General features: G+C 39.4%; 1 protein-coding gene across 1 annotated transcript in view; it reads right to left on the reverse strand.

Annotated features, from left to right (window-relative positions):
• Nucleotides 1–731: 731 nt before the first annotated feature.
• LOC150096434 (metabotropic glutamate receptor 1-like) overlaps nucleotides 732–18,231 on the reverse strand; it is a 112,656-nt gene continuing 95,156 nt past the window's right edge. Inside the window, exons 7-9 of the mRNA XM_090409064.1 lie at nucleotides 16,693–16,819; nucleotides 12,780–13,698; nucleotides 732–1,989 (exon numbers count right to left, since the gene is read on the reverse strand). Of these exons, the coding sequence (XP_090265190.1) occupies nucleotides 732–1,989; nucleotides 12,780–13,698; nucleotides 16,693–16,819 (2,304 nt within the window). The remainder of the gene's footprint in view (nucleotides 1,990–12,779; nucleotides 13,699–16,692; nucleotides 16,820–18,231) is intronic.

Genomic DNA, 18,231 nt, shown 5'->3' on the forward strand with positions numbered 1-18,231 from the left:
CGCATATCGAAATCTGTATTCCATTAAACCTTTTAATTTATCGAAAGCCAATATTATTTTACAAGTTTAAAATTTTATAATTAGTTATAAAACTACAGTAGTGTTTAATACCTTCCTTGTAACAGTTTTTGCGCCATATTAGATAAAACATTCGTTCCTCATATCTTTTAAAATATGATTCCCTCCTTTGAACACAAATAAAGATTTGATGATATTCAAAGGTATAAAGAATAGTTTTCTGTTAACTATAAAGCAAACGAACCAATATATTTATTTAGAAATGCCAACTCTTCCGGTTTGATCAATTTTGTCAATAAATGAAAGCCATTGTGGGGTGTTCAGATCACTGACTAGAATTGCTGAAAAAGACCTGATGGAAACGGTGTTTCGGATTTTCTATAATTATGTGTGTTCTCTATTTCTGTGTTACACTTTATGCAAATATGTTCAATAAAACTAAGTTTTTTTAAATACTTCGGTTATTTAAACTTTGACCAAAGTTCTAGTGACATAAAATTAAATTGAAATTTTCCATGTTCTTCCTGATTTTCTTACGTTTTTTTCTTATTTTCCTAAGGAAACCTTCTCAGGAATTGAACATTTGTTATCTGGACAGAATCGGGTGTCACATTTTTCTAAAGACTTTTGATTTCTTATGAAAAAATTAACAAACAAAGGTAGTGCCTTTGAAAGTGGACTACCATGAGTTCAAGGAAATCCAACAGTCACTGTCACACATTGATCTGTCCCTCAAAACTGCGAGAGACAATGTCCCTTTGGTCCTGGTATCGCCACCTGACGGCTGTAGACGGATTCACAGAAGACCAGTGAAGTCCAATATCTCCACACGAATTGAGGCGAACACCAAGTCCGCGTTCTGTCCTGTTGGCGGTTTCAACGTTATACAAACTGGAAGCACTGTGATTGGTATGACTGGGAATTCGTCCATCTTCTTGGGACAGAGAAGGACGTTGAGTGCCTAAGCTAATAATGATGTTCTTATACACCGCGCTGCTTGAGGTGTCCTCACTTCCACTGCTCGCACTTTCTTCCACGATCGACGAGGGAGCGTCCAACACGCTGTCGCTGTCCCTGTAGTTCGAAGATCCCTTGGTGTGCTGAGAATCTGTGGGCGAAACCAAGTCTGACCCTACAACGAAGCTCTTATCCTGAGGGTATTTAGTGACTGAGTCTCCGGGACTCTTGAGAGATCGTTTGTCACCGCCCACTTCGTATGGGGGAATTCGATCCGTGTTTAAAGCTAACTGGTACGAACTGGATATCAAAGCCAGTTCGCAAGGAGGTTTCCTGCTTTCCATCTTCCGACCACGTCCATCCGAAGACAGCCGATAGCTGATGGGTTGTAAGGGAACGGCTCCTCCCTCGTTCTCGGACATTAACCAATCGTGAACACACAACTTAATAGTAGGTTGTCGCTTGGCCACGTTAGAATTCCACTTGATGTCCATGTCTCCAGACACGGAAGGGACGTAGGACACGCCACTGTTCCTCGTGCTGAAATTGATGTCTTCTTCTTCGGGGGTCAGCATGGAGATCATCGTTTCGGAACGCACCACTTGATGTCTGAGTCGGAACACCAACGCTTCGAGCAATTCGTCGCCCGTCTGACAAGACACCGTGTGCTTGGGCCTTCTCCGTAGGGTGGCGCTGGGGCAGATACCTTCGGCTACTGTCGGGCTGCGTGTGTAAGCGGACTTGAGTATTCCCACGATGTTTTGCTCGTCCTGATTACCACTTCCCTCGGAAGTACTTCGTTGAGCTTCCACTTTGGTGATCTCCGGGAATGTCATCGAATCCGATCTTCTTACTTTGGTCTGGCGATCCAGAGCTTCGGCTTCTCTTATGGCCTTGATCCTCTGAATCACTTTATCCGCCATTTTGCTGTGCTTGTGCAAGCGAAAGCGATCTAAAAGAGTGTTGCTTTTCGACTGTTTTTTCTGCGCATGTTGGTGATCGAAGGTGATGTCCCTAAAATAAAAAAAATAATAATAAGTGCAAACCAGAAAGTATGTTTTAAAATCAACTAAGTCAAATTTAAAATACATGATTTGTTAGAAAGAATAGTTAAATTTATTAAAGTTGCTAAGAAACCTTATTATTATTTGGATAATAATAAGATTTCATTAAAACAATGGGGAAGGAGCGGATGATTAATACTCTTGGAGGATAATGGATGGCAATGCTGTAGCCAATGAAGTTCTAACTGAGGCTCGGCTATTGTTGTTACCATCCTGCCATGATCCGAGCTTTAATAGCTCAATAACACCTTATCTCTAGACTGTCTTCTACAGATAACGGGGAAGATGAAAAGCATTCTTGCTTCGCCCCTTTAAGCCAGTCCTTATAAGAACTATAAGGACTTATATATATATATATAAGCAGGACTTGGAGAAATTGACCGTGTGGCAATGCTGTAGCCAATGAAGTTCTAACTGAGACTCTGCTATTGCTGTTACCCTCCTGCCATGATCAGAGCTTTATTTATATAGCTCAATAACACCTTATCCTTATACTGTCCTGTACAGATCTACAGATATAAGCAGGACTTGGAGAATATGACCGTGTAGCTCAATAACACCTTATCTTTACACTGTCCTCTACAGATATAAGCCGGACTTGGAGAAATTGACCGTGAGATGCGGTGATTAATACCTTTGGAGGGTGATGGATGGCAATGCTGTAGCCCATGAAATTCTAAGTGAGACTTGGCTATTGCTATTACTCTACTGTCATGATCAGAGCTCTAATAGCTCAATAACACTTTATCCCTACACTGTCCTCTACAGATAACGGGGAAGATGAAAAGCTTTCTGGCTTCGCCCCTTTAAGCCAGTCCTTTTAAGGACTTATAAGCAATTATAAAATATTAATATTGTCTTCATTGAATTAGTGGTTTTTCCTTTTGCTACTAATTTGAACTGTTTGCGATATGTTTGTATCATAGCGAATCTGCTCCGAATTTTAACACAACTAATTTTTTTATTTATTTTTGGTATGCATCATGATTAATCATCATATTTGGCTACTACTACTGTGTTCACTGGGCATCTACAGATGCCGTATGGTCACTCCGATGCTCGGTGATGTGCCATACCAGGCCTCGCCATGTAGTCCTGTTGTTTGCTTTTCTGGACATTTCAACTCTCTGAAGATCAGTCACTCCACACACGCTATCCATCCATCTCATTGATGGTCTATCCCTTCCTCTTTTTCCAGGAACTTTACCTTCTATTACTGTTCTTAGAAATCCTCCTTCCATCCTTTCTATGTGTAAAAAATATTTTAATTTTCTTCTGTCAATATCCTTAAGGAGCCTTAAAGTTCTACTAATCTTTTCTAACACCCATTCATTTGTACGCCTTTCAGTGTATGATATCTTCACCAGCCTTCTGTAACTCCACATCTCAAAAGCAGATATCCTTTTCTTATCTGACTTCTTTAGGTTCCAAGTCTCGCATCCATAAGTCGCTGTTGGAAAAACAACTGCATCTAAAATCCTCAACTTTGTTCCCATGGAGATAGATCCATCCTTCCAGATTTTAGACAGGTCTCTGACTGTTGTTTTAGCCATTCCTAACCTTTTGCTGACATCTTCTGAACAGCAATTCTTCACATTAATAATGGATCCCAGGTACTCAAACTTGCTGACTTCCTGAATTCTTTCTCCATTAAGGTACACTTGTTTCTCAAGAGGTTTTCTGTTTGTTTTTCCTTTGAGAACCATAATCTTTGTCTTGCTAGAATTGAGTTGAAGTCCTCTGTTATTACTGATCTTGTTAACTTTGTCAAGAATTTGTCCTAGTTCTTCCATGTTATTACAAAGGAGTACTGTATCATCAGCATACTTCAGATTACTGATTAATATACCTCCTATCCTAATTCCTGTCTTGAGCTCATCCAATGCTTCACGCATGATGTCCTCTGCATATATACTAAACAAGTGAGGAGAAAGCAAACGTCCTTGCCTAACTCCTTTTCCAACTTGAAGCCAGTCAGTCAAATCTAACACCTGTTCTTACTGTGGCTTCTTGCTACTTTATACACGTTGGCCATCAACCTGATAGTATGTTGAGGAAAACCCATTCTTTTCACTACTTCCCACAGTTTCACATGCTCAACATAGTCAAAAGCTTTAGAGTGGTCTAAGAAACACATTACCAGAGGGAGTCTGAATTCTTTTTATTTCTTTTATATTTTTTATGATCTGTCTAAGGCAAAGGATCTGATCTCTGGTGTCCCTACCTTTCACATTTGGCAACAGTTTTTATTTACTTATGAAGCACAGAAATAGTCACACTATTCAAAGAAAGGCCGTTTTCTGTCTAATCTAATCTAATCTTTTGTGCAAAGAAAAAAAATCCAAAGTACATCATGAATATAGTGAATCATAAAATTAAAATATGAATCTATTCTAGAATAAATGAAATAGCCTAACTGGGGCTCTACACATCGCCTGAGCAACTAACTTCACTTATTTTTATAAGCGTATCTCCTCCTCGGTCCGTGCGGTTAGCCGAGTGGCTTTGCTCTTCGCAACCATATTCCTGGTGAAGGCTTGTCCTAGGTTCGATTTTCGTTGGAGACATGAGGAGCTTAAAGATTTTCCTCAGCCATAGCAAAGTTAGCTGGTCTTGGGCGTGGACAGCAGGGTTTTTCTCCCCAGTTTATCTGGTAGTTTTCATCCGCAAGCAGGCAAACAGGCCCTGTGAACACACACCGATTACAATCAGGAATATCGCCCTTAGGGGGATGCAGCAGAGAAGTGGCGAACCAGCTGCATTAATACGCCAGCAACCGCTCATTAGGAGTGAACTCAACCCGTCCTAGACGGATGAGAAGGATAGGATGGAATTTCCTCCCCACTGCAAACATCCGAGCACTTAAAATAACAGAACGTTGATATTTAAAACGTATCAATGCGCCTCTACTTCAACATGTACCATTTCCTAACCCACTAACATCCTTCTCTAATACAAATTAAATAATCTTTTAATTTTACTTTTAATTCAAATGATATAAAATAAATTTCACAAGTTACAGGCTGTATATTATTAATAGCATACTGTTTATAATACGTATAATACAGTATATTCTAAATTAACAGAAATGTAATGACTGGGAATGACTAATAAAAATAGTACGGGGACAAGCAAATCGAAGCATAGTTAGGGCGTCAGTTTGAAAATTGTTTTCTGTTCGTTCTGCTAGAGGGATGTGCTCCGATCAGAACATCAGAGAACAAAACTCAAGACTGTGTTTTAAAATTCGATCGTGATTGTTATTGTTATTATTATTATTATCATCGTGGGAGGCCACATACTACACACACCAGCTATCATACTCATTCTTGAAATACTTCACACGCCTTGCGCAAACAACATCCAATGGTAATCCATTCGAATCACGCACCACCCTCTGAGAGAAAAGTGCATCCCTCACACCCTTCTTGGCGGCCTTCACTCTCAGCTTCCAAGGATGCCCTCTCGCCCTTTCCCCACCCTTTATAAATTGAAAAATTCCATCATTTGAAATCTTGTATGACCCTTTCAGAAGTTCGTAAGTCTCAATCCTATCACCCCTCTTTCCCCTGCCTGCTAGTGTCTTCAGTCTACAAATTCTCAATCTGTCTTCATAATCAGCATTCTACAATCCTGATATCATTTTTAACACTCTCGTTTGTACTCTCTCCAATATATCAGCATCACAACGGAAACCAGAAGATCAGACCTGCGCACAATAGTCCAAGTGAGGTTTTATCAAGGCCTTGTAAAGAGGCAAAATAACTCCTTATTCTTAAATGTCGATGTTCTTTTCAGCATTGTAGTTATTCTCTGAGCTGTATTCCCAATGTTTGCTATATGACCCTTGCAAAAAAACTCCCTTGTCAGTTTCTTATAGCATAATACTGCCAATATATACGCCAGTGGATATCTTGTTACACCAAAGCTCAACTTTACATTTACTTAATTTGAACTGAGAGCTATTTTCACATGCCCACATTTCCAGCTTATTCAAATCATTCTGCAAGTACTGCATATCAGCAGCATTCCTGATTACGCTACCTATCTTTGCATCATCAGCAAATAGCTGATTAGTCGATAATTGGATACATCGGTCTTTGCACCATCCTTGTGCAATGGAATTGCCATATAATCTTCCCATTTCTGTGGAATCCTCCCTGTAATGAGATTCAAATCATATAGACTGATCAAAAGAATAGCCAGTTCAGTTGAACACTCTTTCAGCACTCGTGTTGATATCCCACCAGTCCCAATTGCTAAATTCTTATTCAGTTTGTGCAACAGCTCAAATACATCCTCTTCATACACCTGAGTTTCTACATCCAGCGAAGAGGTAGCAGTGAGTTGAATGTTGCGTAAACAAGATTGATAGTTTTTAACAAAATGGGCACTCATTAGTTGAACAACCTCTTCTGCATCTCTTACCCTTCTTATCTTTCTTACAAAAGACTATGCGTTGGTAGCTGTTTGCAACGCGCTGTTTCGATCCAATGAATATACAATGAGATTAGTGTTCAAGGCACGGTTAAGAAGATCTCGGAGTTTAAACATTTCAGTCTTATGGTTGAGAGTTAAAATTCGTTTTCCGGGTTTTAAATACCAACGTAATCCATTGAAGAAGGGGAATGGAGTGCGGTGTCACCAGCACAGCCACGGATAGGATTTCCGATCAATGTGAGAAGATTATTAAAGCAGAGAATGAAAAGCATGCGCGAAAGCATCTGTTCGTTCCTCATAATATGGTGTCCGATGATTTGTTTCCAAGCTGTCTACATGTACAATATACATTATTATAATTCATTTTTACTCGGTGGGAAATATTAATAAAAAGCTTTGATGACTGATACCGAGAGATAAAGAGATGACATGGTTTATTTGAAAAGATACTACTAGTTTACTAGTTTCGTTGAATTGATCAACATTTTCAGGACGCGCTACTGTCTTTTGTACTTGTTCTGTGTAGGAGATTCTCCTACAACAGGATTGCAGCCAGCGCTCTCTCTAGCCACGTTCTCTTTTCAGTTAACTCAGACGAAGGCCGCCAACACATTGTGAACTGAACTCAAACTTCTAACATCCATGTGTGCTATGATGAGCTAGAAAGAAAGATTGTCGAATGTAGAGAAATTTCTCTAGATTCTTCCCATATCAACAACAGCCTAAGTTTCAATCTTTCTGACGCACACGTTGCCTCTGTTCAGTATTGGCGCACTCGTGACAGCGCGTAGTCTACGTCGATTTGGAACTCAAGCTCGCATTTTGTTTTTAAACGTGAATATATACAGTATATATATATATATATATATTCATGAGCATTGACTCGGTACTGTGATACATTTAAAAAAGATATTTAATGATTACAGTCACACCATAGTTTATATACGCCAGGATATTTTAGATTATGATGCTTAGGTTTAGGATGGCTTATAAGAGATGTGATTTTTGGAAGCGTGGTGGATAACGTCCTGATGTTGCACTTTTGAAGGACTTTTACCAATTTTTGGGAGACCGAACGGATGTATGGGATTGAGATGTTACCTTTAAAATTAGTAGTTTCTGTATTGTGGTGCCTAGGAGGATCTATTCTCTCTCTCTCTCTCTCTCTCTCTCTCTCTGTAAATATATATATATATATATATATATACCGATACATATATATATATATATATACCGTTATATATATATATATATATATATATATATATATACCGATACATATATATATATATATACCGTTATATATATATATATATATATATACCGATACATATATATATATATATATATATCGTCCGATACATATATATATATATATATATATATATATATATATATATATATATATATATATATATATATATATATATATATATATATATATATATATATATATATATATATATATATATATATATATCGTCCGATACATATATATATATATATATATATATATATGTATCGGACGAGATTCAACCACACACTTGGTGTAAGTACACTCTGGAACATGGGATTTGGATTTACAGAAGATAAAGATAGTACAAAAGTCTGCTACCAGGGGACATTTGTTTGGGATTAATTAACCAGTAATAGATAGAAGAGAAACAACAAATCGAATTTCGTGATTCAATATGTCCTCCTTTTAGATGTTCTAAGAACTGCATTCAGTGAATGACATTTTCAACAGCGGAAGGCAACAGATCTTCATTGACTTGCCTCACATGCTGCGTTATTCTGTCTTTGAAGGTTGCTAAATCAGAAACATGTCCTTCATACACCACGCACCATCCTTGTGCAATACGTTTCAGATGGCCCCACGACCAAAACTCACAGGAGTTGAGATCAGGTGAACGAGGTGGCCTTGCTGTGGAAAATGCACGACCAATCACTGTGCGTTGTGCGAAGTGTTTTCGTGACATTCGCTGTATCGGCAATCCAATGTGAGGTGGTGCTCCATCCTGCATGAATATGGTACAGTCAGGGCATCTTCGCTGTGCAGTTGCGGAACAAAGTGGATTTCTCAATACCTAATAGCAGAGACGGTACAAGTCGCTGGTCCTGGCGGGCGAAGTTCTTCGGAAAAGTATTGCCCATAATAAATGATAACAGAGGTATCAGAACCGTGTAGCGAAAAATGGGACTTTTAGTGGATGTAAAGGGGTTCTGATGGAATACATGAGGGTTATTCGCATCTCAATTGCAACAATTGTGTGAGTTAACACAACCGTTCAGATCAAAATGTGCCTCGTCACTCCGCAAGATCTGCCATGCGTCATCCATCTCCATTCGAGTTAAGAACGTCAGGGCAAACGGCAGTCGAGTTTCCGCATCACCACTAAGCAAAGCTCGAGAGTGGGAGATCTTATACGGGAAAAAACTAGCACCAAACGCAGGATTTTCGGCACAGTTGAGTATGGTATGTCTAGTTGCTTGATATTACTCTAGCCCTGATGACCCTTATGCGTTATTCATTCCGTGTTTTACGATGGCAGTTGCAACTTCGTCACCTTGTTGAGAAATAATCCGTTTGACCCTCGTCCTGGCCTCACTGCTGAAGATCCGCCATTTTCGAAACGTAAAATGATTTTTCTAAGATTGGTTATTATTACTGGACTTTTTTTCCTAACTTTCAAATCCTGTAATTCTCAAAGTGCTGCATTAGCCTTACCGCGTGGTTGATAGTGATCCTTGACTGGCAACGCACGTTCTGGTAACCTGAGATCCACAGCACTTCATCTTATCAGAATGACACGAATTCGCTTCGGTATTCCTTATAGCCACCAACTCGTCAGTATAAATAGCAAGGTTATGTAAATATCGCAAGATTCTAGCACCAAATGTCCGCTGGTGGCAGAATTTTGCATTTTTTCTTCTGTAAATCGAAACCCAAGTTCCAGAGTGTACTTTGGTTGAATTTCGTCCAATACATTTTAGCTACAGGACTCTGAACACCTTCTCTTTAATTATGACCACACTATGTGTGTGTGTGTGTGTCAGTTTCTTGTTTGATCGTTTCTGTTGAGAATTGTTCGATGCTCAGTCCACCTGCCATTGATCCCATCTTAACATTCATTTATCGATGTGCAATTATCGCACTGCTTCTTAAATTCATCGATCCTGTTAATAGCAACGATATCACTAAATAATTGTTTCCGTTGTTGTTTTTGAAATGATTTCTTCGCCTTTCACAAACTACAAACAATATTTATGACTCCACCCTCTCTCTCTCTCTCTCTCTCTCTCTCTCTCTCTCTCTCTCCCCAGATTGATCAGGTAGTATTGTGTTTTTCATCTCGAGAAATGAAAGAGAGAGTATCATTCTACTTAATGAGCCCTGAAATGCCTGATCACGTGAGAATACTTAAGTTAGCATTCGAAACTGAGAATAAACCATCGTGGAGCCAATCAGTACCCACAACATACTGTATGGCTGACTGACTGATTTTCCCCTTCAGTCGTTTCCGACCAGATGTGACTTTTTAGGCATTGCCCTAAAAGTATTCCTGGTGAGATTTTTTACAGGGTAGTTCACTATTGCTTTCCCCAACCTCCCCCAATTTTATCCAGGCTCAAGACCGGCATATGGCTTGGCCGTATTCATGACTGTAATCCACGTGTGTTCACGGGGAAGGTTTGCCTGTTCTGGGGATCGAAACACCCGCGTTTCCGGGTGAAAAAAAATCGTTACCTCGTATGAGACCGGTTAACTCACCTTTCGTCGAAAGAGACCAGAAAAGTTTCCACACGTCACTCGGGAATCGAATCCAGGTCTTTCCAACAAAGAATTTCGTCTATATACGGAGGCTCTCTTTATGGCTGTATAACATTAATTAAGCAAACCGAGCAAACAAATAAATATGACACGATATGTGGATTTGGGATGCACATTGAGGGTCTCCATGTTGATGGGTTACACGGTGGCTGGGATGAGAGAGAGAGAGAGAGAGAGAGAGAGAGAGAGAGAGAGAGACTACAATGGAAAATCCGCTTTTAGAGGAACTGATTTAAATCTAAGGTAAACTCACCTTTAGTTGAATGAGCCTCTCTCTCATATACGGAAATGGTAGAATCAAGCCATCCCCCTCCGCAAAAGAGAAAAATTGACCAAAGGAAAATATCCAACTCTAACCTTACTTTCCACCCAACTATTAACGTAATTAGAGCAACAAGAGCCTCGCTTCACATCTTCGCCTGCATCATTATAAGCAAACAGAGTTGGCGCCGTAAACTGACAAGCTACTCTTCTAATAACAGCATCTCCCTCTTGTTTTCGTTTTGGAGGGAGGATAGGAAGAATATGCCGCACAGTGAATAATTAACTTCTTTTGTATATGAAGCTTAATTAAGTTCTTGGCGATCCTGCGGAAAGTTCTGAAGTCAGCACTTGACTGTGGTTTGCCTGCCATTTTTTTCATTGACATCTGAAGTAATGTTTTATAAAGCAAGCTTAGCTTTTACATTTTTCTCAAACCTGTCTGAAATATGCACCGATATAATTTAGGTGCAAGAAGTAAATAAAGATGACCCCAAATAGATAAAGTTAATGGATAACCCACCTTCCTTACCCTCTCTGTTTAGTTTGGGCATTCTCCCTATCAGTGACAGCTTGAGATTCTAAGATTTAATAACTCGTAATTTCGGAAGTTCCAATCATCTCTCGTTGAACTTGAACAGCGCAGAATTCTCTGCATTACTTTTATTTGCTATCATTTGGAACGTGAAGAATTTTATAACTAAGATTCTCCCTACTTCTACTGTAACTTCGCATTTTTCGAGTAAAATCGAAATATCATAAAATATTATTCAATTTAAATTTTGAAAAAATATATTAATAATCGTTATAACTAATACAGTTTATGGTCTTAATAATTTTAAATTAACTAAATTAGAATATTTCTTTCAGCTAATTAAATATTTATGAATAATAATATTTACAATTTTATTTATATTAGTTACTAAAATACCTAACTAACTTGCCCTTTATTGAAAGAGGCTAAAAATTCCTTTCCTCAATTCGAGGCGGATCCATTCTAAATCCAGTAGCAGATTAATGAAACCTCTATGGCGCCATCAAAGTCTTCTTAAACCTCATTCATCAGAAATATTTTTGACATTTCTCAGCAGATCTGTTGGAGTTTCATCGCCATAAAACACACTCCCGCAAGAATAAATGAATGAATGAACTCCAATGATGCTATCAATAGGAAATTTATCCCTTCGCATGTCTCGTGGATGCACTTTTTTCAAAGCTATCCATTCGAATCCCTTTTAGGATGTGAAAAATATTTAAAGGTCTTTTAATCGGGAAGTGAATTAGCCGGTGCTGTAAGGAGATAACATGTTCGCAGCTTTTTTATGCAGAACAGACAAACCGTCTCAGCCAGTTGGATTACGTGGAATACAAACAAAATGGACTTCCTTAGCATTCCCAAAGTTACTTTCAGAATAAATTAAGTCAGCTCCCAGTAACAGATCATATACATAATACCCAAAATGAAGATGGAATGAGATGCTTTTGTTTTCGGAGTTTCTTCACGTTTCCTGTGCTGGTGTAATACGGGCTAAGACGACGTATCACTGATTTGTGACACAGAAACAATATGGGTCAAAGAGAAACGTTCCGATGGTAATCCCGAATCAAGAAAGTGAACGAATTCACAATGCTGTTTTGGACACATTTGTCCAAAACCAAACAATAAAATTGCTGGAGTGCTTTCCACTCACTTCATGTATATGGAAATATGTGAAAGTCGAGTCTCGCAATTACTCTTCAGACGTTTCAATAACAAATCGGCTGAGCTTTCCATCCTTCCATCAAATATAGGCTAGCAAACGCTTTTTGTAATATGACAGGGAGGCGCCCAATGACAGCCTAATCATCATTGTGTAGGATTAAGCTGAATCTTTTGTGTAGGATTAAGCTTAATCTTATATATACATATATACACACACACACACACAGCTATCCAAGTCATGAAGTTACTTCACGCGCAATTGCTTAAACTTGGATAAAGGATTCAACTAAGAATATAATTTCGTGGCATCTTTAATTCATAATATAACCAAGTGGAAAAACTTTCCAAATATAATTAGAAAGGTGGATGGAATGACTGCTATAGTTAAGATACGAACGGACCATTCGAAACAAGTCATCAATCGTTGGGCTATTTAAACAAAATACACTGGTTCGACATCATTCTTGGTTACCTTAAAATGGATATTTTTTCTATGGACATTTACCTGGGGGATTCAAGGTCTGTGGTCGAATGAGAAGAAGTCCTGGAAACGGTTGCAATGTATCCAATATGGCAACGCAAATCTTTGTTGGTGGTGAAGGCACTGCGGTTGTTCTTGTCGGGACGGAACAAGATGATGTACACCTTCGGGAGAAACAGCAGCACCAGACCGACGATGGAGCTGAAGCTGATGCACATGCACATCGTCATCACCATGGTCACCTTCGAGTTGCTCCCAAAGTAGATGGGAACGAAAGCCATCCAGATGACGAGGGTCGTGTACATAGTGAACCCGATGAACTTTGCCTCGTTGAAGTTCTCCGGCACATTCCGCGTCTTGATGGCGTACAGCGTGCACATGGCGATCAGAAGGAGGTCGAATCCGAGCGGAGCGATGATGCCGAGAGCGGTGGTGTTGCACACCAATCTCGCCGTGTTCCTGACGTACTCCACCTTCGAGTCTGCGGGGGCCCACACCAGCATGGTGACGATGATGGTGCTCTCCACTGCAATCAGCAGCCAGGTGATGACCACCTGTGCCATGGGGCTCATGAAGCGGGGCTTCCTAGTGATGATCTTCTTCTTGCTGCCTGCCAGGATCCTCGCTATCCTCAAGGTCTTGGTGACCAGAGCGGCGTACATCATGGCGAAACTGAAGCCGGGGAACACTCTCGACAGGATGCACGTGATCTTGGTGGGTTTGGCCAGTAAAGGGATTGTCGTGGCGTGACACAAACACATGCCTATCAGAATGATGTACGACAGCTCTCTGGTGGACGCCTTTACGACAGGAGTGTCGTTGTGACGGATAAGCACGGTCATGACCCACACGGTAGCGGTGAATCCGAGAGAAGCGATGGACAACCCAACTACAGCAGTCGAGTCCGACCAATGAATGTAATCCTCCTTGATCTTGTAACAACCTGTGAAATAAGAAATGCTTTTCAAATTAAAGCAATGACTGTTAAGCTCTCTCTCTCTCTCTCTCTCTCTCTCTCTCTCTCTCTCTCTCTCTCTCTCATTTCAAAAGTTCTACACACACACCGCGCAACGTTGGCAGTGAGATCGTGTAATAGTTTCCGCCTTCCCATCAATTGTAAGCAGGCTGTGAGTAAAAACGTCTTGTTCCCGTTTTCTTATTCTATGAAAGAAGACTTCACAATGGAGGAGGAATCCGACTTAAGAGTTAAACAGATTAGAAAATGCGAAGATGGATAGCAAGTGCTCCCTCACGCGAATCTTCCAGATTACCACATATTTCTTTCAATATGAGGTTTCTGCTCAAATGACCCGACTTATGAAACTGATCAAAGTGTTCTTAGGGCCCGTGACCTTTCGTGAGTGGGAGCATCATAATTACAAAAAAAAAAAAAAAAAGAAAGAAAAGAAAATTACTTTAATGACAGGAATGCGAACGTTGTGAGCAATGCTAAAGCCGAGTGGAGATTGTATTGAAGGCCTGCAAATATTTCTTGTTAAATAAGCTTTTGGTATAACCGCAGGGGAAGAACACGTGCAGAACTTTTGAAATGACCGTGGCATAGATGTAGAACGTACAACAAAATTTCTTCATTAAAACTGCACGTTATGTCTATAAGTAATCATATTTAAGAAAATGCATAAATCATATTATATTCATAAATATAAAGATTTCGTCGCCCAACAAAATCTTTATAAGGGCTTTTTTTTTTCAATTGAAAAGGAGTTAGTGGGTCTCATACGAAGTGTCCCCCCCCCTCTAGAAAAAAACTTTTTTTGGATGGTATAGTGTTGTCGAGTAGTATGCAGAGCGGCCCTTCGATGAAGGTAGCATATAATGAAAAATAAAAATATAATAATAAATGAAGCCATGACGGTTGAATTTAGCTCTGATTGTTTTGACAGCATAAATTATTTCTCCTTCTATTCCCAAGACCTATCCTTAAATTTCGTATTTAGGATAAGGTGGTTAACCACATTCCTACAAGTATACTTTGGAAGCAAATCGCAAGAAGTGTTCTCCTGTGTCCAGTTGGGCCGCACGTGCTGAAAAAAAAAACGAGTTCCAGGAAGAAAAAAGAAGACCTTTCAAGTGAAGGTGAGTTAGTCAGTCACATACAGAAGTAGTGTGATTTTTATTTTCCTCTTGGAGTTTTCATTCTCCGCAACAGACAGGCGAATCTGCCGAGAAACACGAGACAAGAATAAGAAGTGGCTGATGGTAGGAATGGTGATGCGTTGCCGGAGGACTGTTTAGCGTAATGTTCGGTAGTGTAGAGTTTCCTCCTGTGGTTACTCCTCGGACTCCACAGACCATTGTGAAAAGAACTTATAGAATGTGACGGAAAACACAACCATTTAATTGCAGCGATATGCATCTTACACGCAATTCAAAATAATTATGAAATACTTCCCCTTCTTTTCGTAATCTTTATAAAAAATAACTGAGAGATGAAGAAATAAGTGATTTCAGGCGCTCTCCATTCAAACAGAGAGCTCTGATAGCTATTATCGCATTAGTTACAATAAAAGCCTTAGGAAACGCGCCCTCAGAAAAGAAGCAAACAAGTTGCAAAGCGGAAATATTTACTTCAAAAGCGAAGGGAGTTCCGTTGGCGAGAAACAGAAAGAGATAAAATATGCATCGACAAGACCAAAATAGGGCAGATAAACTGGCTTCGTTTAAATATCCAGATATCGTTTGTATCCTGGATATCTAAACCAAATGGAAGAAGAATGTGCTCAGCTAAATATCCCAAACATTCTTGCTAATGATGTTGTTTCTGAAGCACAAATTATGATAAATGGACAGGAGGATCATGCTAACAAGACCATTCTGACACAAAATAGAAGTATGAATCACGAAAGAGAGAGAGAGAAGGAGACTGAAATCAGGCAGATGAGATCTATTGTGCTGAACAACTGGATAATATTATGATAACTGGATAAAGAGGAAGAATGCAGAAGACATAATTCGAGATAGGTTCTCTCATGGTCGTCTTCACTGCTATAAAACGAAATAGTCGAAGAAGCTTCCTTGTGAATGAGAATGAGAGATGCTCAAATGCAAGGTCCTCTGTGTGTGTGTGTGTGTGTGTGTGTGTGTGTGTGTGTGTGTGTGTGTGTGTGTGTGTGTGTGTGTGTGTGTGTGTGTGTGTGTGTGTGTGTGTGTGTGTGTGTGTTTAAATGGGGGAAATGAACTGAAGTAACAGACTACTGAAGGTAATTGATTGAAAAACCCTGCTGAGTGTTCTTTGCCTCATGCATGTAATTCGAACTCAGTCTTCACAAATTGCTGGTTTTCGTCGAAACTGACGGAGTTAAAGAATTCTTAATGACGTAATTCAGTTACCATTGAATTCACTTTTAATTCAAGAAACATCAGACATTAAGAGCAGTAAAAACGTTCAAAGGTCTGTCAAAAATTTTGTTTTTTTCTTAAGCTAAATTGGTGTGGATGTTTGTGAATGCTTGTAGTTGGGCGATGACTTTTATCACCCAGTGGGAAACCACTTCCCAGCTTATAGAAGGTCTGAATTGGCTTGAAAAGTTTCCGTGTTTGGTCTGAGCAGGGTTGCCGCACTGTGTAAAAGATAAATTTAGAAACAAAGGAATATAATTGATAAGAATAGAAAAAAATTCTCAGCCTAATTAAGGTACCAAATATACTACAGGTTAGTAAATAACGTTTCGTGTTTGGGAGGAACATAAAAAATATTTTCAACCCCTACATGCTTTCGGGATTCCATGCCTCTTAACCTTCTTACAGAAAAACGAGATTATTTTAATTGCGATTTTGTTAAAGTATCCGAAGTTCTTTCAATACGTTTATTGTATAGAAACGTTGTGTTCAGATGCACCTGATATCACAATGCGACATTCATTGATTCTAACTGTCAATTTTAATTTCGCATTTGACACGAGAGTGTGAGGATTACCTGTATGATCGCTGTTCGGCCACGTTCCTTCTACGCACGCTTCACACGTGAATTCGTCCTTGAGAAATTCGTGGTCGTTGCAGGGAACACACACCCAGCAGCACTTGACGGTCTCGGACTGGATGCTCTAAGAGAAAAGCAAGTAACACGACTCAGTGATAAGCGAGATATAATGATGCATTGAACTATAAACATTAATTAATCAGACTTCTTCTCTCTCTCTCTGTCTCTCTCTCTCTCTCTCTTCCAAAAGAATTCTGTCTCTTCCAAAGAATGCCTTTGGAAGAGAGGGGAGGGGAGAGAGGGAAAGAGAAACATCCCTTGCATTCGCATTCTTTACGAGAGAGAGAGAGAGAGAAAGAGAGAGGTAATCAATCCTCCCCATCACAACACTAGCCAATGGAGAGGACATTGGAAATTAGGATCGGAACTACCCGAGTTCATTACCGTCTGAGATTTTTCTTATTTCTCAAAGAAGCTAATCGGCTTGAGAACAGCGCGCGCATTTAACAGGCACAATACAATGCTGTCTGTCTCCATTTACTCTGTCAGAGTTTCAAACGCAAAGTTGTAACATTTGAAGAGCGGACGTTTTCTTCGAAGAATCTACTACAATCTTTTGAAATCAATGCCCACGTTTGATTAAAAAAATAATAATCACACCCCCAACTTGTACTCCAATAAATTAATTGGAATTTCAAAATAATAATGAAATAAAATATACTGAAAATAAAAGAAAAGTAAGAATACATTTATTTAAAAATTGTTGATCGCATAAACACCAAATTTATCTGCTTTGCTTAAGTTGTAATGAACGTGAGTCCAAGGAGTTACAAGTGCTCGACTTTGAGACAGCAGGGGTTCCTTTCGTGGAATGAAGTCCCCTGTGCGTAAGAGTAACGTGTGAAACTCACTCCGTGCATATCTTCCATAATCTCCTTCAGTTCCCCCCACTAACATGAAAATAAACGGAAATAACGTCGCTGCTTTTAAAACAAAAGAAGAGAAAAAAGGTGCACAAAAATTTCGAGAAATGTTAAGAAACCTTACAAAAAATCCGTCCACATTCATCCCTTGCAATTCGTGTGCTTGTTTGATCTCACATTCCTTGCCAAAGAATATCTAATCTCGAATCGTTCCTTTTCGACCTTCTGTCTCTTAAGATTTCTTCGTCTCATTATGTATCATTCGTCTGCTGTCTCTACTGTGCGACCACAGATGCAAGACCCTTCGAACTTCTGCGCATGTCAGAAGAAGGAGAATCCATTCCGATAATAGGGTAATCAATCCGTATTGTGGGATGAGTGTTTTTTTTATTACAGCGGAAAATTGGCTTTTTTTAATGAAAATTCTAGTTTTTAAAGCGGTAACTATTTTGCTCGTACAAAAGTTGGAAACTTTTACCTATAAAGCACGTGATTCCGCGTGTTGGTGACGAATTCGTACATCGCCTTATTCCTTTCTCCCCTTCAACATGAATTGACTCTTCTTGGCAATCTGCCAGCCTGGGATCTGGCATCTGTAGTTGGACAGTACAGC

The sequence above is a fragment of the Typopeltis vanoorti genome, chromosome 19, assembly GCF_054136105.1.
Source record: "Typopeltis vanoorti isolate ZY-2024b chromosome 19, IOZ_Tvanoo_1.0, whole genome shotgun sequence".
In the NCBI taxonomy this organism is placed as follows: Eukaryota; Metazoa; Arthropoda; class Arachnida; order Uropygi; family Thelyphonidae; genus Typopeltis; species Typopeltis vanoorti.